The sequence below is a fragment of the Nelumbo lutea genome, chromosome 1, assembly GCF_056320005.1.
Source record: "Nelumbo lutea isolate HS-2025 chromosome 1, American lotus-T2T, whole genome shotgun sequence".
In the NCBI taxonomy this organism is placed as follows: Eukaryota; Viridiplantae; Streptophyta; class Magnoliopsida; order Proteales; family Nelumbonaceae; genus Nelumbo; species Nelumbo lutea.
This window is the reverse complement of record NC_142684.1, coordinates 102249063-102273596: the sequence shown is the minus strand read 5'-3', so window position 1 is coordinate 102273596 and position 24534 is coordinate 102249063. Positions and strand designations below refer to the sequence as shown.

At 43.3% G+C, this 24534-nt stretch overlaps 1 protein-coding gene across 3 annotated transcripts in view; it reads right to left on the bottom strand.

The window, feature by feature from the left end:
* The window catches only part of LOC148876473 (G-protein coupled receptor), a 58620-nt gene that overhangs the window by 27023 nt on the left and 7063 nt on the right, over window positions 1-24534 (bottom strand). For all 3 annotated transcript variants that reach the window (XM_088966939.1, XM_088966937.1, XM_088966938.1), the window contains 2 exons: window positions 19938-20003; window positions 19748-19790 (listed from right to left, as the gene is read on the bottom strand). In XM_088966939.1, the coding sequence (XP_088823065.1) occupies window positions 19748-19790; window positions 19938-20003 (109 nt within the window). The remainder of the gene's footprint in view (window positions 1-19747; window positions 19791-19937; window positions 20004-24534) is intronic.

Sequence of the window (24534 nt, the reverse complement as noted above, 5' to 3'; positions counted from 1 at the left end):
ACCCACTGGAAACTCTTAACACTGAATCCTTTTCAGTCTTTTCTGCAAGACTGATGTCAAGAACTGATTTCTTGACTTCTTTCTCCTACAAAGATCGAATCTTGCAAGAGGGGTTGGCGGCGGCTGGAGGAGAACTCCTAGGACGAAAATTGTTGAACAGCTTTTCTTCTCTCCGGAGTTCTTGAGATCAAATCTCTGTTGCAGAAGACTTTCTTCTCTCTCTTTCAAAACTTAGTTCGAAATCTAGTATATTCGAACCCTATTTTCTCCTCCTTTCTTCTTGATTAAGAAACCTCCTGATCTTATCAGGAGGTTACCAGATTCAACTCTGATTTGAATTTGGTCTCCTAGAGTGGATAAGGTCATAAGCCCAATCCTTTTTACTAACATTAATCTCAGATTCGCCCCACAGATGGGTGATCATATCAGCCCAGCTCGTAATGGGCTTTTGGCCCATTAAGTGTTCAGTGTTTAATTAGTTTCCAATCTGCTGCCCAGTTGGGCTTCTTTGTATGGCGTGGGACCCAAGCATTGATCTACACACTAGCCACATGGGTTCGGCCCAGCCTTTATTACAAGGCCCAACTGAATTCACTGAAAAACTCAATGACCCCTTTGAGCCCATCACATGGACCCTATGGGCCCAACACTTACATTAAGTGGTCCCTGGGCCAAGCCATTTTATAAAAACCCAGGGATTGTGGGCAGGTGCAAGATTAGCCCATCAGGTATTATCCTAAATGGTCTTACACTTAACCTCTCAGCCCTTAATGATCAAGCACTACCCGACAAGAGAAGACCTCTCCCTCGGCTGCAAGGAACAGTGCCGCACTCTCTACTCACATGGATCCCAGGAATTAAAACCTTTTGCAAGTGTTTTTGAAACCGTACATATACATATAAATATATTAATTTTGCAAAACAAAATTCCAACGATTGAAATCAACTGCCGGCAGTTTGGTTTCCATTAGAGAGAGCGCATTCCCGATCATTACCATTGTCCGACAAAGGGGCTGATCCTGTCACTATGATCACTCACTCAGATGTATTCTCAGACTACCCCAACATGTCCAGGTTTTGACCCAACTAAGGATCTCACTGATTGACATATCAAAGACAGCCCGATCCGACACCTAGTGAAATGTCATAATCGAGTACAGGGGTCAAGTGTAACTTTCCAGTTTTGCCCATCTGTCTCCAAGGTCTAGGGCAATACTGGAAATCTGGTCCGGTTCAAGGATTCAAGCAATCCCATACTGCATGTGCCTTGGGTCTTACCCGGATGGCCGAGACAAGCCATCCCAACACTTGGTGGTACATCAGTATCAGCCTTGGCAGGATAAATCTCCCCAGACTTATCCAATGGCTGTGAACATTTAAAACTAACACGAGTCTCTATAAGTGTCCAATTTTAGGGTCTAACACAGAAATATACCAAACAACATGAATCAAACATGTACTTTGTTTATTTACACTAAATGTCAAAAGTACATCAAATTGGATTGAAGCTAAGGGCATACAAAACTGTCTAACAAGAACAGCCCCAATACCTTGGCCGAAGGCATTACACTCAATGATGAAATCTTTTGTGAAATCGGGAGGTGCTAATGTTGGAGGGCTCACAACTGCCTGTTTCAATTGCTCGAAAGCTTGTCGGGCTATAGTTTTTGATGAAGCGGCGGTAGTACCCGAACAGTCCCAAGAAGGCCCTCAAATTTTTCACACATTTGGGTTGCGGCCGCTCAGTATACTGGAGATTTTATCTGGGTCAGCCGCTACAGTCCCCTTTTCTACAACATGTCCCAAGTAGTGAACTTGGTTTTGTCCAAAGGAGCACCTGGACTCTTTAGCGAACAGCTGGTGGGCCTCAAGTGTTGCAAGGGTGACCTGTAGATGGTTTAGATGTTCCTCCCAATTGGGGCTGTAGACCAATATGTCATCAAAGAAAACAAGGATGAACTTACGTAAATATAGCTGGAATATGTCATTCATCAATGCTTGAAATGTGGCTGGAGCATTGGTCAGCTCAAATGGCATGACCCGGAACTCATAGTGGCCATCATGTGTCCTGAAAGCCGTTTTGTGAACATCCTCCCTATGTATCCTTATTTGATGATACCCAACTCGTAAATCCAGTTTTGAGAATATGGTGGCTTGACTAAGTTCATCAAGCAGCTCATCAATGACTGGTATCGGGAATTGGTCTTTAATGGTGATGTTGTTAAGGGCTCTGTAATCAATACAAAACCGCCACGTCCCATCCTTTTTCTTGACTAATAGTACCGGTGACGAGAATGGGTTGTGACTGGGCTGTATTATCCCTTGTTTAAGCATATCTTGAACTTGCTTCTCGATTTCAGATTTCTAAAAGTAAGAGTATCAGTAGGGCCTTACATTGGTCGGGGCTGATCCCGGCATGAGGGGGATGCGGTGGTCATGCTCCCGGCGTGGTGGCAGTCCTTGGGGTTCTTTGAACATGTTGCCATAGTGCTGAAGGAGTTGTTGTAGGCGGCTTTGGAAGTCTCTAGTCCATGTGCATGAATATGGGCTGATCTGGATCTCCTCTTTGCTTTGTCAGTGTTGCAAGACTGATGGGCCTTGGGCCCTTGCATGTTTTCCCTTGTAGATGGACTGTAGAGTTTCCTAATGTGAAGTCCATGGTGAGACGGGCCCAGTCACAAACCACGGGTCCTAGCTGTCTTAACCATTGAATGCCTAGCACCACGTCCGCTCCACTGAGATGGAGAGGATATAGGTCCACAGCAAACTGATGACCTTGAATCTTTAGTGGTAGGCCCATGCAAATGCTATTGCAAGATAGGTTGTTACCGTTGGCCACATGAACCGTAAAATCCATTGTTGGTTGAACCGGAAGTCCCATTTTATCCATCAAGACCTGAGTTATGAAGTTAAGGGAGTTGCCACTGTCTATGAGGATTGACACTTGGCGTCCTAGGATCAGCCCTGCAACTCTCATTGTCCGAGGGGACGCAAGTCCCGTAAGGGTTTGTAAGGATATTTAAAGCGTTCCATTGGATTGTATTTCCCACCCTGGGTTAGATTCTCTGCAACCGGTGATGTCATCTTCCTCTTCGGCATCTGTTTGGAGGAGAAACGCTTGTTGTTTCTTGCAGTGATGGCCCGGCCCAAATTTCTCTTCGTAGTTGTAACAGAGACCTTTGTCTTTGCATCTTTCATCTTTGCCCAGGTCAGCCGTTTGAAAGGAACTAGTGGGCCTGGGCCCAATACTCCTTCCTCCTTGTCTGGTGCTGACGTCCTTTCTTGCGCCCTTCTTGCTCTGGGACCCCATGGTCGCTGCACCTTTCTTGCTCGACTGAACTTGTCCTCATACAATCTAGCTAGTGCTGCTGCATTGATGACTGAAGTGGGCTGCATCACTTTCACTTCCAGTCGCAGTTCTTCTTTTAGGCCGCCGACAAAGCTTCCCACCAACGCCTTCTCCGTCCACCCTTGGACTCTCACGGCCAGCCTTTCGAACTCCATCTTGTATTCTTTTACTGATCCCACCTGCCGCAACTTTGCCAAATTTTCATCAAGATCTTCGAACCCAGATGATCCAAAATGGACAGTCATGGCGTTCGTGAAGTCTGCCCAGGTTTGACGAGGGTGCCCCCCTCGGTACCATTGAAACCAGAGGATAGCTTCCCCTTCAAGATGCACAGAAGCCAGAGCTACCCTATCTTGCCCCGGTGTTTCATGGTAATCGAAATACCTTTCGGCTCTGAGAATCCAGGGAGTTGGGTCGCCGCCTAAGAAGATGGGGAAGTCGATTTTGAATATTCTTGTTGTCACCCTTGTTCTGCGGCTGTTTTCATTGCTGCACTCTTCTTGGCTTCCTTTGTCAATGTTCGTTGCCCCCTGCTCCAGTCGAAGGAGGAGAGCAGTGAAGCCTTCCTTCATTTCTTTGAGATCTGAAGACATTCAATAGATCTCTACCTCCATCTGATCCACTCGGGTGTCTATTGACGTGTTTCTTGTGTTGGTCAAGCTGGCTCTGATACCAAATTGTTAGGAACTTGCCTAACTTAGGGCTCTTCGAGGGGCCAACCTCCTAAATTCAGGGAAGAAGAGAGAGAAAGAGAGAGAGAGAGGGAGAGAGAGTTTAATGTTGAAAAAATCAATGTCCTATTCCCTTTTTTGCTCTACTACTTATAGTTTTACAATCTTGATTGTTATAGTTGTTACAAGGCAGTTGTTACAAGTGGCTGGTTAGTTGTGCTAACGTGGCCTCCTCTTGTAAAACTGATTAACTGCCTTCTATTGGTCTGTTCCAGCAGTCTTGACAGTCATCATGTCAAGCAACTACATCATGGGGTGCACTCCCTCGACACTCCCACTCGGGTTCAAGCAAGTATCCCACATTAGGCGTCGCAAGAAGCCATTCATGCGGGGGCAGACGCGTGGGCTATCATTTGGAAGGCATACTGTGGTGGTTTGTGTTAGACAATTGTATGCCCTTAGCTCCAATCGAAATGATGTACATTATGAGTTTATTGTAAATGAATAAAGTACATATTTGATTCATGCTCATGTGGTGTGTTTCTGTGTAATACTCTTAAACTAGACACTTAATGGGACTCGTGTTAGTTTAGAATGTTCACAACCAGTGGGTCGGTCTGGGGAGACCTATCCTGATAATGCTGACATTGATGTGCCACCAAGTCGATTGGGGTGGCCTGTCTCAGCCGCCAGGGTAAGACCCTAGGCACATGCAGTGTAGGATTAATTGAATCTTTGAACTGGACCAGATTTTCAGTATTGCCTTGGACCTTAGAGATTAATGGGCAAAACTGGAAAGTTACACCTGACCCCTAGACTTGATTATGGTATTGCACCGGGTGCCGGATTGGGCAGTCTTTGATGTACAAATCAGTGAGATCCTTAGCGATGGTCAAAACCTAGGTATGTTGGGACAGTCTAAGAATTCATCTGAGTGGGTGATCATAGTGAGAGGATCAGCCCCTTTGTCGGACAAAGGTAATGATCGGGGATGCACTCTCACTGAGGGAAACCAAGACTATCGGCAGCCGATTTCAATAGTTGAGATTTGTTTTTGCAAAATATATAAAAGTATATATATATATATATATATATATGTATATATATATATATATCTATATATATATATATACATATATATATGTATATATATACATATATATATGTATATATATACATATATATATGTATATATATACATATATATATATGTATATATATTATATGTTATGGTTTCGAAATGTTTGCAAAAGGTTTTAATTCTCGGGATCCATATAAGCAGAGAGTGCAACACTGTTTCTTGCAGCCGAGGGAGAGGTCCTCTCTTGTTGGGCAGTGTTTGATCATTATGGGCTAAGAGGTTAAATGTAAGACCATAGAGGGTAATACCTGATGGGCTAATCTTGCATCTGCCCACAGTCCCTAGGTGTTACAAAGTGGCTTGGCCCAGGGACCACTTAGGGTAAGTGTTGGGCCCATAGAGCCCATGTGATGGGTTTCAAGAGGTGCACTGTCCATAACAATGTATTTGGCCAGGCCTTGTAACAAAGGTTGGACTGAACCCATGTGGGTGATGTATAGATCAATGTTTGGGCCCCACACCATACAAGGAAGCCCAACTGGGCAGCAGTTAGGAAGGCTAAGTGAGCACATAAACTTAATGGGCCTAAAGCCCATTTCGAACTGGGCTAATTTAATTAGTTAAATATGGGGCGAATTCTGTAATGGATTAGCGGATAGGATAGGGTCTTAACCCTATCCACTCAGAGAGTCTAGATCTGAAATTCAGATCTGGAAACCTCCTAATGAGATTAGGAGAAGGCTAATCAAATCTGTAGATAAGATAAGGGTTTATCCTTATCACCTAAAGGGATGTCTAATCCAAATATGATTTGGATCAGCAACTCCTAATGGGATTAGGAGCTGACCCTTTAAGGTTACAAAAGAATGAAGGGGCGGCAACCTTTAGAAGATATACATTCACATCCTCTTGAGAGCTGAAATCACTGAAGGAAGAATTAAGCATCCCTGCGAAAGTCTTTCTTGCCGCCTCCTTCCTGTTGCTGCCTACCCTGCCAATTCGATCTCCTGTTCAGTGGGATAAATCAAGATTCGATCTTGACATCAATTCCTTGTGAAGGGACTGATAGGAAATTGTGCTCACGTGCCATCCTGCTACTTCTTGCGAAGGATTAGGTTCTTGGAGAGAACACTGCGAATTCTGCTCCATCCTACACTGCGCCATATTCAGTGGGAGCAATCTTTGGATCTTTCCTTGGGCGTGAACACCTCCATTGAGAGAGAATATTTCTCTGTATCAAGTATAATCCTCTCCTACTGCCTTTATTCAGATCTGGTTCAGGTATAATCCTCTCCTACTGCGATTTACGTGCTGAATCGGGTTTCAACCAAATCGGATCTGAGCACTCCATATGAACTTTGCACAGGAAAGAAACCAAGTGTCAGACACTTGAAGATTTGGGGTTGTCTAGCACACGTTAAAAGAACAAGTGCAAACAAGTTGGAATCCAAGACCAGCCATTGCCTATTTATAGGCTACCCAAAAGGCTCTGTGAGTTACCTATTCTATGACCCAAGTGAGCAGAAGGTGTTCTGCAGCCAAAATGCACAATTCTTGGAAACCGATTACATCCTGGACACCCATCGTCATGAAATAGTTCTTGATGAAGAGATCTCAGGAGCAATGGGAGATGTCCCACAAATTCCAGGTAGTGACCAACCTAGAAGATCCACTCGGGTATCCAGGCCACCGGTCTGTTATGGTTATGACCAGGATAGTTACCTGGTGGAAACCTTGACTAGTAAGGAGGATCCCGTGACTTATGCGAAAGCTATGTTGGACATAGATTCCCAGAAGTGGGTGAAGGTCATGAGAGTTAAGATGGACTCAATGGAGACCAATGGAGTCTGGACTCTAGTAGATCCGCCCTCTGGGGTAAAAGCAATTGGTTGCAAATGGATTTACAAGAGGAGAAAGGGCCCCGATGGTAGGGTTGAGACCTTCAAAGCTCGTCTGGTGGCGAAAGGGTACACTTAGAAAGCGGGCATCAATTATGAGGAAACCTTTTCGCCTATGGCCATGCTTAAATCCATTAGGATCTTGCTAGCTGTAGCAGCATACCACGATTATGAGATCTTACTGAAGATATCTATATGCAGCAGCCGCAAGGCTTCATTGCTGCTGGTCAGGAACACATAGTATGTAAACTCAATAGATCCATTTATGGACTTAAGCAAGCTTTTAGGAATTGAAACATCCGTTTTGACTCTGCAGACAAATCGTTTGACTTCAAGCAGAATCTGGATGAGCCTTGTGTTTACAGGAAATCCAATGGGGATAAGGTTACCTTCTTGGTTCTGTATGTAGATGACATTCTACTCATTGGGAATGATGTAGGAATGTTAACTACAATGAAAATATGGCTTTCACAGCAATTCTCCAGGAAAGATCTTGGAGAAGCCTCCTATATATTGGGTCTTCGACTCTATAGAGATAGATCGAAGCGGATAATAGGATTATCCCAATCTACTTACATTGACAAAATAGTCAAAAGATACAGCATGGAAAACTCCAAGAAAGGAAATGTTCCTTTCAGACACGGAGTCACTCTCTCCAAGAAGATGTCTCCCAAGACCTCTGAGGAGATTGAGGGGATGAAGGACGTTCCCTATGCCTTTGCCGTAGGGAGCATCATGTATGCCATGCTGTGCACTCGACCCGACATTGCTCAGGCAGTGAGTGTGGTAAGCAGATTTCAGGCCAACCCAAGGCAGGAGCATTGGACTGCTGTGAAAAACATACTTAAGTACCTTCAAAGGACAAAAGAGTTTTGTCTGGTATTCGATGGTAGCTCACTACAGATCCAGGGGTATACTGATGCCGATTTCTAGTCAGATCCAGATGATAGAAAGTCTACATCTGGATATGTTTTCACGATAGGATCGTGTGATGTTTGCTGGAAAAGCAGTAAACAGGGGTCCACTGCAGACTCCACGACCGAGGCCGAGTACATTGCGGCAAGTGAGGCTGCCAAAGAAGTCGTGTGGATGAAGAAGTTCGTTCACGAGTTGGGAGTAGTTCCGTCCAGCACATCACCCATCCTGTTGTTGTGTGACAACAATGGAGTCATTGCTCAAGCTAAGGAGCCACGAGCCCACTCGAAGTCAAAGCACATCGAGAGGAAGTACCACGTACTGTGGGAGATTGTTGGTAGAGGGGACGTCCTGATTCAAAAGGTAGCGTCAGCGGAAAATGTAGCAGACCATTGACGAAGCCACTATCACAGAAAGTGTTTGAGAAACACGTGGAAAGCATGGGACTCCGGCTTATACCAGATTGGACCTAAGTGCAAGTGGGAGCTATTAGACAGTTGTATGCCCTTAGCTCCAATCGGAATGATGTACATTATGAGTTTATTGTAAATGAATAAAGTACATATTTGATTCATGTTCCTGTGGTGTGTTTCTGTGTAATACTCTTAAACTAGACACTTAATGGGACTCGTGTTAGTTTAGAATGTTCACAACCAGTGGGTCGGTCTGGGGAGATCTATCCTAATAAGGCTGACACTGATGTGCCACCAAGTCGGTTGGGGTAGCCTGCCTCAGCCGCCAAGGTAAGACCCTAGGCACATGCAGTGTAGGATTAATTGAATCTTTGAACCAGACCAGATTTCCAGTATTGCCTTGGACCTTAGAGATTAATGGGCAAAACTGGAAAGTTACACCCGACCCCTAGACTCGATTATGGTACTACACTGGGTGTCGGATTGGGCTATCTTTGATGTACCAATCAGTGAGATTCTTAGCGGTGGTCAAAACCTGGGTATGTTGGGACAATCTAAGAATTCATCGAGTGGATGATCATAGTGAGAGGATCGGCCCCTTTGTCGGACAAAGGTAATGATCGGGGATGCACTCTCACTGATGGAAACCAAAACTGTCAGCAGTCGATTTCAATCGTTGAGATTTGTTCTTGCAAAATATATAAATATATATGTTATGGTTTCGAAATGTTTGCAAAAGGTTTTAATTCTCGGGATCCATATAAGCAGAGAGTGCAACATTGTTCCTTGCAGCCGAGGGAGAGGTCATCTCTTGTTGGGCAGTGTTTGATCATTATGGGCTAAGAGGTTAAGTGTAAGACCATAGAGGGTAATACCTGATGGGCTAATCTTGCATCTGCCCACAGTCCCTAGGTGTTACAAGGTGGCTTGAACCAGGGACCACTTAGGGTAAGTGTTGGGCCCATAGAGCTCATGTGATGGGTTTCAGGGGGTGCACTGTCCATAACAGTGTATTCGGCCAGGCCTTGTAACAAAAGCTAGGCTGAACCCATGTGGGTGATGTGTAGATCAATGTTTGGGTCCCACGCCATACAAGGAAGCCCAATTGGGCAACAGTTAGGAAGGCTAAGTGAGCACATAACCTTAATGGGCCTAAAGCCCATTTCGAACTGGGCTAATTTAATTAGTTAAATATGGGGCGAATTCTAGAATGGATTAGCAGATAGGATAGGGTCTTAACCCTATCCACTCAGAGAGTCCAGATCTGAATGTGATTCAGATCTAGAAACCTCCTAATGAGATTAGGAGAAGGCTGATCTAATTTGCAGATACGATAAGGGTTTATCCTTATCACCTAAAGAGATGTCTGATCCAAATATGATTTGGATCAGCAACTCCCAATGGGATTAGGAGCTGATCCTTTAAGGTTACAAAAGAACGAAGGGGCAGCAACCTTTAGAAGATATACATTCACATCCTCTTGAGAGCTGAAATCACTGAAGGAAGAATTAAGCATCCCTGCGAAAGTCTTTCTTGCCGCCTCCTTCTTGTTGCTGCCTACCCTGCCAATTTGATCTCCTGTTCAGTGGGATAAATCAAGATTCGATCTTGACATCAATTCCTTGTGAAGGGACTAATAGGAAATTGTGCTCACGTGCCATCTTGCTACTTCTTGCGAAGGATTAGGTTCTTGGAGAGAACACTGCGAATTCTGCTCCATCCTACACTGCGCCATATTCAGTGGGAGCAGTCTTTGGATCTTTCCTTGGGCGTGAACACCTCCATTGAGAGAGAATATTTCTCTGTATCAAGTATAATCCTCTCCTACTGCCTTTATTCAGATCTGGTTCAATTTATGGTTCAAGATTGGTCATTGAAAATATGATTTTCTAAAATAGGTAATGCGATTCCTAGTTGAAGGGAGAGAATTTTTTTTGAAATTCGCCCACCTTATTCCACAAGATTTGGGCGTCCATACGATGGATCTCTCATCCCTTCAGTTTGAGTGGGAGAGTGTCATGCTTCCTCATGAACATTAGTCAGTGTTCGTTTTGGTGAGGTGTGGGTGGTGCGCTTACATCTTGATTTCACGACGAATGAGCCATTGTTTCGTAGCTTGTCAGAGAAACAACTAAGGCAGGGACAACAGTCCGAAATTGGTTGGTGTTGATGATTGGTCAAGGGATATTACTAAGGTGGCAGCAAAAGCATCAAAAGGGTCCTCATTTGAAGCTACAATATTGGAATGTTAGGAATGTGGGTACACTAGCCGTTGGAGCATGGCAGCACAACACCAGATCATGCATCGGAGGACATGCTCAAAACACACAAGCGGAATATTAACAGCAACAACACACATCACACAAACGGGTGCATGTTTGGCAACATCATGGGAAAAGTTGCCACCACCCAAAATAAAACATGATCAGATCCTTGAGGCAGAGAACAATGGGGGGTCCTTCGGAGCGAAGAAGGTAGCCTGAATATAACGAGGCGAAGTGTAGTTTGGAAGGCCAAAAGAGTATAGGCCATGGCATGGTTTGAGTAACCCAAACACAATGAGGTGAAGTCCGCAAGTCAGCATGGTGAAAAGGTTTCCCAAGGGAAGCAATGCCAATAGTAGGAGAAGACTATCACATTGTGTTCAATAGCACCACTGAAAAGTTACCAAGAAGTGAGCCTTGTGGTAAAGAGAACATGAGGTGGACCTTTGCGAAGCAACACACACATGCATATATTCGAGGACCAAACACACACATAGAGGGTATAGCCATTGCACAATTTGAGTAATCCCAACACAGCGGGTGAAGTTCAGGTAGGCCAACATGGTGGAATGGTTCTGTCCCCATACATGGACACCAACATAGGAAAGACCTGGCAGCCCTGATTGCGGCAACGTACAGTTAAATTGGAGTACCCATAAATGAGGCGGGACACACACCCATTCATAAAGGAGGCGCTGTCGAGGATGACAACAGATTGAGTGGGGGAGCCTGTCATGATCTAACACTGACGTAGCCTTACCTACGCTTGGTGGCCTATGTTGAGTGGCATTATCGTAAATTCTATCAATATGATTTTTCGAAAAAGTAATGTATCCTTCTAGCAAACCTCCAAAAACTTAACATCCTCTTTGAGAATGGGTGGTTGACCTCCTTAGATGCCTATCCTTGGAACTCTCAAGACCAACATCCCTTGTGGGGCAGCCTTGGTTAATGGCTAGGATGGCTACCAAGGTTTCTCATGGGCACACAACCGCTCATGGGGACAGCGCATGGACCGGCACTATGCAACATACATGAAGGGGAGGCTTTGCACAGTTTACACGTGGATCTGTCCTAAGCATGCCCCTACACCTCGCCAGCCCCGTGTATAAGCTACTTGAGCTATCCATGTCTATAGTGCATGGGTGTGTTCACACAACCCAATAGTTTCCTGGTACATCATTGGCATAGTCCCCCTTTGGCATGTAAGCGATGCCTTTTATGGACTGGCAAGAGCCAACATAGAGCCCCGACCATGTGCAATGAGGTTATAATCCAGTGCCACTGACCTTGGTGGAGCCATTCAACGGGTCAACACATGACCCTTACACACAAAAGGTTTGTCCCAACCGCACATGGCCCGAACGCCGCACGGGTATCTTCCACTACCAAACCTAACCTCGTGACACTATGATAGATAGCCCACTAATTGAACATGAAGTCATGAAGGAAGACTATATACAACACAAATGGTCATTTAAGATGGATTCCCATGAATATGAATGTAATAGCAAATGATTTTTAAGGTAATAATAGCAAATAGTATAACCAGGTTGGGTATTAAAATGGTATTTTTGTGAATCAACCTTTCTTTATAAAGGGAAGGATTGCCTAGTCATAGCTTGTTTGTTTATATACATCCTCTCATGCAAGGATTAAAATATCAATACACCCAATTGGGCTGCCATGGTTCACTTTTTCAAACTGCCCACACTATAGTGGATTGTGCTTGCTTGGCACAAATTTGCCAAGAGGGGACCTCAACAGTTTTTTAAGAAAAGTTGAAAAAAAATAATGAAAAAATAAAATAAATTAAAATAGAAAATAAAAATTTATATATATGTGGGTCATGGTAGGCCTGGCCATTTTCCTATGTAATGACATGCCAACTCATGGGCCTAGACCCCCTAAGCTCAGCATCAATGTTTTAAAATGCAGAGGCGTGACACGAGGTGTTCCAGCGTGAGGCGTAGTTCAAAACACAAGAGCCGTAAGCCTCCTTAAGAGGAGGGGGGTTAGGAGGATGAAGAGGAAGGGGGATCTCATTTTTTTCTTTATTTTTAATAAAAACATTTGATATTAAGAAGAATAAAGATGCATAACATTAGTTGAAAGGGGGATCTTGTTGAAGCAAGGTGAACAAAGCGAAGTGAGCTTGCTCAAAAAAAAAAAAAAGAAATTGGGCTCCATCAGAAAGGGGGCAGGGGGTTCAAGGGGCAAAGCCCCCCAACCGAAGGGGCAGGAGGCAAACCACTTTATTTCCCCTTATCTTTTCTTCCCTTCCCTTTACTTTTCTTTTCTTTCCTTTTCTCTTTTCTCTTCTCTTTCTTTTTCTTTCCCTTCCCTTTCTTTTCCTTTCATTTCCTTTTCTTTTCTTTTCTTTTTTCTTTCTTTTTGTCTTTTTATATAAGATGTGCATGAGGCACATGAGGAGTGCGCCTCTAGCATGCCTCATGAAAAAAGTGCATGAGGTGTACACCTCTTGCACCTGAGGCGTATGCCTCAGAGGTGTCAGTGCCTCTGGCATATGCCTCGGGGCATTTTGGGAGCGCCTCCTCCAGGCGTACGCCTCCCATGCCTTTTAAAACACTACTCGGCATGGCCCAAGGTTTCAAACAGTGTTGTTTCGAACAATGCCTAGCATTGCCCAAGTCATGCTAGGTCAGTTTCTAAAATGATTCAATCAGTCTTGGTTTAGGAAATGGCAAAACCCAATGTCTTGGTTCAAATGCAATTATGCCTTTTGTAACCCAAAGTGAAACCGAACTGAACCGACAGACACATATAAAGCATATATATTATGCCTTTTGTCTTTTTTTTCATTTGATTGACAACCGGTACTCTCTATATTCGATCATCTCACCCATCTCTTTCTTCACTCAATACTCATGCTTTTCTTTCGTACTTCCACAAAAATCCAAAGAAGTAAAAGCTACTGTTTTGGAGCAGCTACAGTAGTCCGAACCAGTGAAGAAGGAAGAAGAAGATGAGGAAGAAGACAAGAGAAAGAGAGAACAGGAGGGTTTAGTCAAACTGATTAGTCTCCCATTCAGTCGACCCCCTTGTGTTTATTAGGTTCTAATTACACTTACAAAGACTAAACTGCCCTCACTTAAGTGTGGGGCAGAGTACTCTAATAAAACAGCCACATAAGCAAAGTACTTAACTGACATAAGATTACTAAATTACCCTTATTCGGCTCACTCTAACACTCCCCCTCAAGCTGGAGAATATATGTCATATAATCCCAGCTTGTTACATAGATGATTCACTTTCCCTGAGTTTAGAGCTTTTGTAAACAAATCTGCCCATTGATCATTCGAGCCCACATGTTCTGTGTTTATCTCTCCAGCAAGGACCTTCTCCCTCACAAAGTGGCAATCAACCTCTATGTGCTTTGTTCTCTCATGAAATACAGGATTGGATGAGATATGGAGTGCAGCTTGGTTGTCACAATACAGTCTCACAGGTTTATCCATGTGAAACCCAATTTCTTGTAGAAGATTCCTCAACCACACTAACTCACAGGTAGTATGTGCCATGGCCCTATACTCAGCTTCAGCACTACTTCTGGCCACAACCGTCTGCTTTTTACTCTTCCACGTCACAAGATTTCCTCCAAGAAATGTGCAATAGCCCGTAGTAGATCTTCTATCATTCACTGAGCCTGCCCAGTCTGCATCTGTATACCCCACTACTTCAAGTTTTCCTCCTGGTTTATACAATAGTCCACGGCCTGGAGCTCCTTTCAGATACCTCGCAATTCTAAGAATTGCATCCCAGTGAGGTATACGAGGGTCCTGCATGAATTGGCTCACCACACTGACTGCAAAGGATATGTCGGGTCTCGTGATAGTTAGATAGTTCAGCTTCCCCACTAGTCGTCTATACCTTCCAGGATCTTCAAATACTTCTCCTGTATCACTGCTCAACTTAACATTTGGTTCCATAGGGGTCTCAGCCGGTTTTGCACCTAACAGTCCTGTTTCTTCCAATAGATCAAGAACATATTTTCTTTGGCACAGATTTACACCTTGTTTTGACCTGGCAACCTCTATTCCCAAGAAATATTTCAATGTTCCAAGATCTTTTGTTTGGAAATGGTTTTGCAAAAATACCTTTAATTTGCCAATCCCCAATTTATCACTGCCAGTAATGACAATATCATCCACATAGACCACTAATAGAATCTTCCCAGCTTCTGAGTCATAGCTGAACACTGAGTGATCTACCTGGCACTGCTTCATTCCAAAACTCTTCACCACTTCACTGAACTTCCCAAACCAAGCACGCGGCGATTGTTTCAACCCATAAATTGCCTTTTTCAATCTGCATACCTTACCATCCTCCCCCTGAGCAACAAACCCAGGTGGTTGCTCCATATATACCTCCTCCACAAGATCACCATGGAGAAAGGCATTCTTGATATCAAGCTGAAACAGAGGCCAATCATACATAACTGCCAGGGAAATTAGTACACGAACAGAACCAATCTTAGCCACCGGAGAGAATGTCTCCATGTAGTCTACTCCATACAACTGGGAGTAACCTTTAGCAACAAGTCTGGCCTTCAGACGCTCTACACTACCATCTGGCAAGTATTTCACAGTATACACCCATTTACATCCCACAGCATGCTTACCAGGTGGGAGAGTAGTAAGTTCCCACGTTTGAGTATGTTGAAGAGCAGAAAGTTCCTCCTCCATTGCCTGCCGCCAATCAGGTGAACTGAGAGCTTCTTGGACATTGTTAGGTATGGAAATAGAGGATAAAAGGGAAACAAACTAGCGATGTGATGTAGAAAGACGAGATAATGAAACGAAATTGGGAATGGGATGGAGGGTAGAACTGCGTTTACCTTTCCGTAAGGCAATGGGTAGATCAAGGTTTGAGGGTTCAACAATAGGAGCCATGAGAGGATCCGCAGATGAGGTAGAAGCTGGAGGAGGGGCCGGTGCCGTTCGACGTGTATACACTTGCCGGATTGGTGGACGTTCGGTGGTGATCTGCATGGGATGAGGTGATGAGTCTACTCCAACAACAACATCTAGAACTGGATCACTGACAGGGAGAGGAAGAGGAAGTGCGGGTGGAGACGAGGGTGCTTCAGGACTTGAGAAGAAGGGGACTGACTCAAAAAAGGTGACATCAGGACAGGCATAGCACTTCTGGGTAATGGGATTATAACACTTGTACCCTTTCTGAGTCCGTGAGTAGCCAAGGAAGACACATTTAATTGAGCGTGCATCTAGCTTGTCTATTCCAGGGCTCAGATTGTGGACAAAGCACACACAACCAAAGACACGAGGAATTAATGGGAATGGAGATAAAGTGGGAAACAAGATAGAGAAGGGGGACCGACCATGAAGAATGAAGGAGGGCATCCAATTAATGAGAAAACATGCAGTGAGTACAGCATCACTCCAAAAACGTTTAGGAACATTCATGTGGTGAAGAATAGACCGAGCAGTTTCAAGAAGTCGACGGTTCTTCCGTTCAGCTACCCCATTTTGTTGAGGGGTGTATGCACATGATGTCTGATGAATAATGCCATGCTGTTCTAAATACTGTTGAAATGAAGTAAGAAAGTATTCACGACCATTATCTGAACGGAGAATTTTGATTGGAACACCAAATTGTGTGCGTATTTCAGCATGGAATTTTTGAAAAATAGAAAACAATTCACTTCTTTCTTTCATTAAGTAAATCAATGTCATTCTTGAACAATCATCAATAAAGGAGACAAAATACTTGTACCCATTATAAGACTCTATTTTGATTGGACCCCAAACATCTGAATGAACCAAAGAAAAAGGACTCAACATACGACTCTCAACTCTTGGACTGAAGGACACACGACGATGTTTCCCAAACTGACATGACTCACATTGCAAAACTGACAAATGACTCAATGACGGGACCAAAATCTTGAGAGCCTTGAGAAATGGATGTCCCAATCGGCAATGCCATTGTAGAGGAGTAAGCGAAGTCTGAAGAGCAATTGAAGATCCACCACCGTCAAGATAGTACACTCCACCAGCTTCATGCCCCCCACCAATCTTCTTCCTCGTCTTGAGATCCTGAAAAACACAGGTGGAAGGAAAGAAGGTAACGGAACAGTTAAGAGCTTTGGTTATTTTACTAACAGACATAAGATTGAATGGAAACTTAGGGACATATAAAACAGATGATAAGGGCACAGGAGCCATGTCAATATTACCAACACCACATATGGGAGATGAGGACCCATTGGCAAGTGTAACAGTTTGTGATGTGGAGGTTTCAGAGAGAGAAGAGAACACACCTGGAGTCCCGGTCATATGATCTGAGGCTCCAGAGTCAATAATCCAGGGAGAGGTTTTAGATGACATGCAAGCAATACCTGATTGGGCAAGTGTGGCAGTGGTATGCTGTGAAGTAGTTTGAAGGAACCGTTCATACTCATCACGCGGTACACTCACCATTTCCCTCCCAGAGGTAGATGTAGATGTGGGATGAGTTCGGTCTGCCGGTTTACTGTCACTGATATCAACCTCACCCGCTACAGCATGATTAGCCCATTTAGAGGGAGGGCCATGTAGATCATAACAGAAATTCACTGTGTGTCCCTCTCTACCACAATGAGTGCATTTCCTTGTAGAGTTATTCTTCCCTCTGCCACGACCTCCCCCTGAGTCACGACCACCCCGACTAATCATGGAACTACCACGGCCTCCTCGGGGAGCATGACCTCCCCCTCTTGTACTATATCCAACCCCTCGAGCTGTCACAAGTGCTGATCTATTAGACTGTGTGGAGTTCTCTGTCTGTCCCAAAGAGATTCTACGAAGCCTTGAGAATACTTCCTCAAGTGTAGGAAGAGTAGAGCCCCCCAATATTTGGGCTCTAACTGGTTCATATTCCAACTTCAGCCCCACTAAAAATCTTGTAACATCTAGTTGCTCCCTTTGCTGTTGCTGAACTTTAATATCTGGAGTAAGGGGGTGATAGACATTGAGTTCATTCCTTATATTCTTCATGTTGGCATAGTACTCTTCTAGTGTTTTGGTTCCTTGTTGTAAATCAAAATACTCCTGATAAAGCTGATACACTCTTGTTGTGTTATCTTGTCCAGAATATAGCTTCTTAGCATGCTCCCATATATCCTTAGCCGTATCAAGAAACATGAAGTTGGCACTAATTTTAGGTTCCATACTATTCCACAGCCAAGTCATGATTTGAGCATCTTCTTGCTCCCAATCATCAAACCCTGGAGAGTCCTCCGATGGCTTTTCATCTCTTACATGCTTTACTTTCTTCTTTGCCTTGAGAAACACTTCCACTGATTTGGCCCATGGAACATAGTTCTCCCCATTCAGCTTAATTGAGGTCATTTGTACCCCTAGGTAGTCGGAGGAAATTACCACATTAGGTTTCTGATCATTGTAGCCATCTCCTATTGCTGCCATTGTACTCTTTCACAGTTGCCTCTAACCTTACTTCTCAGCTACAAGCTGATTGATGTTGTTCACAATTTGATACTTCAGCACCTATTGCAGCCCCTAAACACAACAGTGGGAGCACACACTTGTTCTTCTTTACACTACTGCTGACTTCACACACCTACGACCCACATAAGCATCACAAGCACCACAATACAACAGTAGGCCCTCTTACAACCACTCAATAAAAAAATTGCGCATCACAAGCACCACAACACAGTCAAACTGCTACACCCAGTTCAGATTTGTTTAACACACTTAAGAGGGCATTACACGACCACAAGGAGCTTGGCAAGGTCACTGCATTCCACCTTACACCACTCGGCCACCTACAGCAGCCCTAACACCACTCAACAACTCACAGCAGCCCTACACCATTCGGCTACTGAACACACAGCCCTTTTTAGGGCAACAATGAACCTAGTTCTCTAGGTTCTAATCAGTACTAACTGATTCTTGAAGGGTTCCTACCCAGAAATACCAGCAACACAAGAGGACTAAATAATCAACCTTCCTTTGAGAGTATCAGCCAACCATTCACTGCTGAAATCACCTTCCTTGATGAAGAAAACTGTGCGCAGCAGAGAGCAACGAACTGTGATGTCTCAGACCTAGGGCGAACCAGCTCTCTCCATTAACCAACTAGAAACGAAGAGGAGGGTGTCACGAACACAGCTGAGATGCTTTGCAAGCGGAAGCAGGTCAGAAACCTTGCTCTGATACCATGTTTTGGAGCAGCTACAGTAGTCCGAACCAGTGAAGAAGGAAGAAGATGAGGAAGAAGACAAGAGAAAGAGAGAACAGGAGGGTTTAGTCGAACTGATTAGTCTCCCATTCAGTCGACCCCCTTGTGTTTATTAGGTTCTAATTACACTTACAAAGACTAAACTGCCCTCACTTAAGTGTGGGGCAGAGTACTCTAATAAAACAGCCACATAAGCAAAGTACTTAACTGACATAAGATTACTAAATTACCCTTATTCGGCTCACTCTAACAGCTACTAACAAAAGGTAAAAGCTAATTGTGACTTTATGGGATTAGGAGAGAAGATTGAAGAGATAACATAGATGAAAATAGTGACTAACACTGCAACTGGCCAAATGAAAATGGTCAAGTGTAGGGAGAATATAGGTAGAGGCTAGGGCCACTTATTTATGATCGACCTTTTAAGTTGCAGGCATCGATTTTGGTTTAGTTTAACTAAAACTGATTAAACTGATGTCAAGCAAAATGTAAATTTGAGATCAGTTTCCCCTCCTTGTTGATCAGTTTTGGTTGGCCTCAGTCAACCCAACCTTTTCGGTTTACTTTCTAAATTTTATAAGTATTAGAGGGTCCCCACCTATTACTTTAAAGTTTTAAAGCTTTTAAAAAACCCTTGTATTAGTGTATCCAAGTATATCAGGGTACACCGATATATGATATATATCTGGGCATTCATATTGATATTTTAATCCTTGCTCTCATGTACTTACTGTTTACCATATACAAAATAAATTCAGTTACCTTCTCAAAAAGAAGTATTATTCGGGTTAGTAAGCAAAAAGAACTTAAAAAGATGGTACTGTGTTTTAAAAGTCATAATGAACCAGTCGATGATCAATACAAAAATATTTTCTTCTCAAGTAGAGAAATTTAAGAGTAAACCAAGAACAAGAAGAAAAGCTTACACACCTTTACATCCACCATTTAAACAATTTCCACATACAATATTTACCTGCAAGAACATAAAAGGAATGTTTAAGGAAACTACCCTACCTTAACTAAAAAAAAAGGAAACTACCCTACAACTTTGAAGGTCATATAGAACACTTCGACAATATTAAATTTCATTTCAATACAGAAAAACCACAACACCTCAGACCTGAGCAGTACGCCCCTTTTTATCAAAGCTTTGCTCACAATTCATCAGGTCCCCATTGTAAAATTCCTGGGTTTGCATAGAAGGTTAAATGCAGTAAGATGTCAAGACTGCACACTAAATAATGACTCATATAAACAAAGAAAACAAGGAATTATTTTTTTAAAAAAGAGGTAAAGTATAGTTTATTTATGATGAATAGATAAACATACAACAATGGGGGAAACCACAAGCCAGTTCGCCCCCAAAGGGTATGCCCATAACTCCCACAGACTAACTGAGCTAAGCATCCTAAACAAGTTCTGATTACAGAATTCAGGGATGATAGAAAGCCAGGAAGCAAGTCTGGCCATAATACACTGGACTAACACCTCTGGATCTTTCTTCTCTTTTCTGAAGACTCTGTCATTCCTCTCAGACCATATAGTACTGATTACTGCTGCTGGTAAGGCTATCCATATGTATTTGCCTTTTTTTGAGAGACCTGGAAGGTGCCAACTATGAAGCAGATCCTTCACTGTACCCGGCATTACCCAACAAACACCAGCAGCATCCAAGAATTGGGACCAAATAGTCCAAGCGAGCTTGCAATGAATACAGAGATGATCAATGAATTCCTCTTCAAGACCACATACCCCACAGCTTATGTCATCCAGGCTGACACCTCTTCTTGTTAGGTTGCTTCTGGTTAGGCATGTTGAGGCCCACATCAAGATATTGATTTTGGAGGGGGAATGAGGGTTCCAAATCTGTTTACAGGGGAACTCACTTGCCCTTCTAATGGTCAGACCATCAGCAAACAAACTAACTGAGAGCTTTCCATCAGCAGTCCAGTTCCAGATCCATTGGTCTTCTGAGTGGGGCTTAAAAGAGAATGTATCTAAGCTACTTAGCAGATCCACAACTTCATCCACCTCCTCCCACTCATGGAAATCTCTTCGGACTTAGGCTTCCATATCACTTTACCTTGGACTAATTCAAAAGAGTTGGCAACCATTGCCTCTTTATCCTCAGCCACTGAGAAGAGCATAGGAAATTTCTCTTCCAGAGGGACCTTGGCAAGCCACTTATCCTTCCAGAAGCGGATTCTTCCCCCATTACCTAACTTGAAACTCACCCCTTTTAGGACATTAGGAAGAGTTTTCAAAATAGCTTTCCATATCGAGCATCCATATGAAGGCAAGTTGAGAGCAGTTGCCCCCCCCCCCCGGTATGAAGACCATATTTGGATGCAATGAGATTCCTCCACCAACTATTTTCTTCCACTCCAAGTCTCCAGATCCACTTACCCAATAAGGCTGTGTTCAAGGTTTTGATTCTTCTCAGTCCCAAAACACCTGAATTCCGAGGGGTACAGATCTGATCCCACGCAATCATGTGGATCTTTTTTTCATCTTCCCACTCTTTCCATAAAAAATCTCTCTGTAATTTTTCAATTCTCTTTGCTATTATCCTAGGAATGGGTAAGAGAGATAGAAAATAAGTTGGCAGGTTTGCAAGAGTGCTTTTAATCAAGGTAACTCGTCCCCCTTTTGAAAGGTATTTTTCCTTCCAGGAAGTGAGTTTCCTCTCAAGTCTCTCCAACACTGGCTCCCATATTGCTTTAGAATAACACTTTGCACCCAATGGAAGGCCAAGGTAGGTAGTTCGCAGCTTGTTTACTTTACAACCCAGAGCATCTGCCCACATCATAATGTCTTCAATTCTGCCTACTGGAATCAAAGCAGATTTTCCCATGTTCAACTTTAGTCCTGTTGCCACTTCAAACCAAGAAAAAATCCCCACTAGTGTTTCTAATTGAGCAAAAGAAGCATCAGTGAAACACAAGGTGTCATCGGAAAAGTGGAGCACATTGACCTTTTCACCCCCAGGCTTAATTTCAAAGCCCTCCCAAAGACCAGCTTACCAGCTTGTCCTGCACAATTGATGAATTGGGTCAGGACTTCCATTACACAAAGGAAAATCAGAGGTGACAAGGGATCTCCTTGGTGAATGCCTCTTGAACTTTTGAAGAAGCCAGATGAGTTTCCATTAATTATAACAGAAAATTTTGATGAAGAAAAACATACCTTCATCCAGTTTCTCAATTTCTGGCTGAAATTCATTTTCTCAAGAATGAAGTTTAGGCATCTCCAATTAACGTGATCATATGCTTTTTCAAGATCCACCTTGCATAGAATTCCTGGTTTTCCTGCCCTCAGTCTTGAATCAATCACTTCATTAGCAATTAGAGCACTGTCCAGGATTTGTCTTCACCCAATGAAAGAAAACTAGTTTTCGGAAATTACACTTCCTAAATTCTTCTTTAATCTTTCGGCCAGCACTTTCGCAAGAAGCTTATAGAAGCTATTCAGCAGGCTTATTTGTCTAAACTCTTTGAGGTTTACTGCCCCTTCCACCTTAGGTATCAAGGTAATGAAGGTAGCATTTAAACTTCTCACCAAAGAAGCAGAATCATGAAACTCTTGAAACGCCTTTAACACATCAGCCTTAATAACATTCCAGCATTTCTTATAGAACAGATTAGTTAATCCATCAGGCCCTGGGGATTTATCCCGGTCCATCTTTTCAATCGCTTCCCAAATTGCTTCTTCCGAAAAAGGTTTTTCTAAATCCTCTTTTTGAACTTCATTTAAAGTTTTAAACTGTATCCCTTCTGGCAGAAGACGACTCTTCCAAGGCTCCAAAAAAAGAGATTTGTAAAAATTTGTGGCAATATTCTGAATTTCCCTCAGCTGCTCCCCTACCTGATCATCGAATTCCAACCTGTTAATGTTATTTATTCTGTATAGTGCATTCGCCATCCTATGGAAAAATTTGGAGTTTTTGTCTCCTGCCTTTAGCCACTTCACTTTTGCTTTCTGCCGCCAACTTATTTCATCCTTGTAAGCTAATTTGTCAAAGATGATCTTTGCTTCATCTCTTTTTCTTCTCTCTTCTTCAGAAAGCACTCTTTGTTCTTCTAGATTATCTAACTCCTTGATCAGCTCCAGGCATTCAGACTTTTTTTGCTTAGTTAAAGTAGCTTTTCCTGTTCATCAATTTTTTATGACAGCCTTGATTGCCCCTAGTTTTTTGGCCAGCACATAAGAACCTGTACCCTCCACATGCACTTCATTCCACTTCTCTGCAATTAAATTCCTTAGCTCGTCCTCTTCAAGCCAACTATTGTCAAGTCTAAAAGGAGCATGTTTAGTGATTTTTCTGCAAGAGGTCAGCTGAATAGGGCAGTGATCTGATAGTGGAAGTGGTAGAGCTTCTAGTTTTGAGCCTGGAAAACAATCCTCCCACTCAGCTGAGATTAGGAATCTGTCCAATTTTACCAGAATTGGGTCTTCTTGATTGTTGGACCAAGTAAATTTTGCACCTAAGAGAGGTAAATCTACCAACTCAAATCTGTTTATAAAGTCTGAAAAGTCCCGCATTGCCCTAGTTCTACATTGAGCACCTTTGTTTTCTTCAATAAACCTGGAAACATTAAAATCACCCCCAATTATCCATGGCGATGTCGAACTTCCTCTCATCTCAGCCAGTTCCTCCCAGAAGAGCCGTCTTTCCCTATCAGCATTAGGGCCATATACATTAGTAATTTGGCAATGTATAATCCCATAATGTTAGAATCCCCCCCCCCCGCACTTCCCATTGCAGGCTTCCCCACCCATCTCACTTGCCCTTCCACCCAAACACTTCGAATTATATGAGCACTGATTTTTTCGATTTTTTATTCTTGCAAGAGAACCACCCCTGCCTTCCACCTTTTTAAAGCCTCACTCACCACCACTCTCCTTCTACTGGACCCTAACCCCCTTACATTCGATGACAGGAAGTTTAAATCCATCTAAAACTGAAGAAAAGTTCTCCTGTTGTTTCCTCCCCTCCTTCCCATAGCCTTCTCCTTTGGCTCCCCCTACAACCAAACCCCATGAGAACTGCTGTGTTACTTTACTATTCGTCCCCTGTCCTCCTCCTGCTTTTGCATTTCTTTTTCCTTTCTCCTCTAAAAACCTTCACTCAATCCCCTCTAAGTATTCTATGGTTTCTAATTCCATTCCTTCCATCAAAACGCCCAGGAACTTACCCAAACCCAGCATTTTCAACATTACCCAGATGGAGGAAGACTCCAACCGCCTATTTTTCTCCTCCGTTGAAATACTACCCTCTGCATATTTCTCTCCTCCTGAGTTCTATCTCCTTCTGCTCCCCCAGGTCCCAAATTTGAGACCTCTTTGAGTTGTTTTTGTGAAGTCGAGTTCTCCTTTATCTCTATACTGCTTTGCTGATTTCCATTACCCATCCATGATTTGGGTGTTTCTGCTATGGGGCTTGCTATGGAGTCAAGGATGATTTTTTTCCCTGTCGTCTTCTTCTGTTAGCTTCCTTCCTCATTTCTTTTCTGTGTCGGAGCTTTGCTGCCTGAGCTCTCTCCTTCCTTGATTTTTTCATGAGAGGGCTCAAAAGATTATTTGTGTCCTCCATTCCCATTGGATCATTCTCAAGATTTTTGGGTTGAGTAACTCAATTGGGCCCTTCCAATACTGGTGGCCCATTCTTTCCCCTTTCGGGACTCCCACCCTGAGAGAAGCTGCCCAACGAAGCCGAG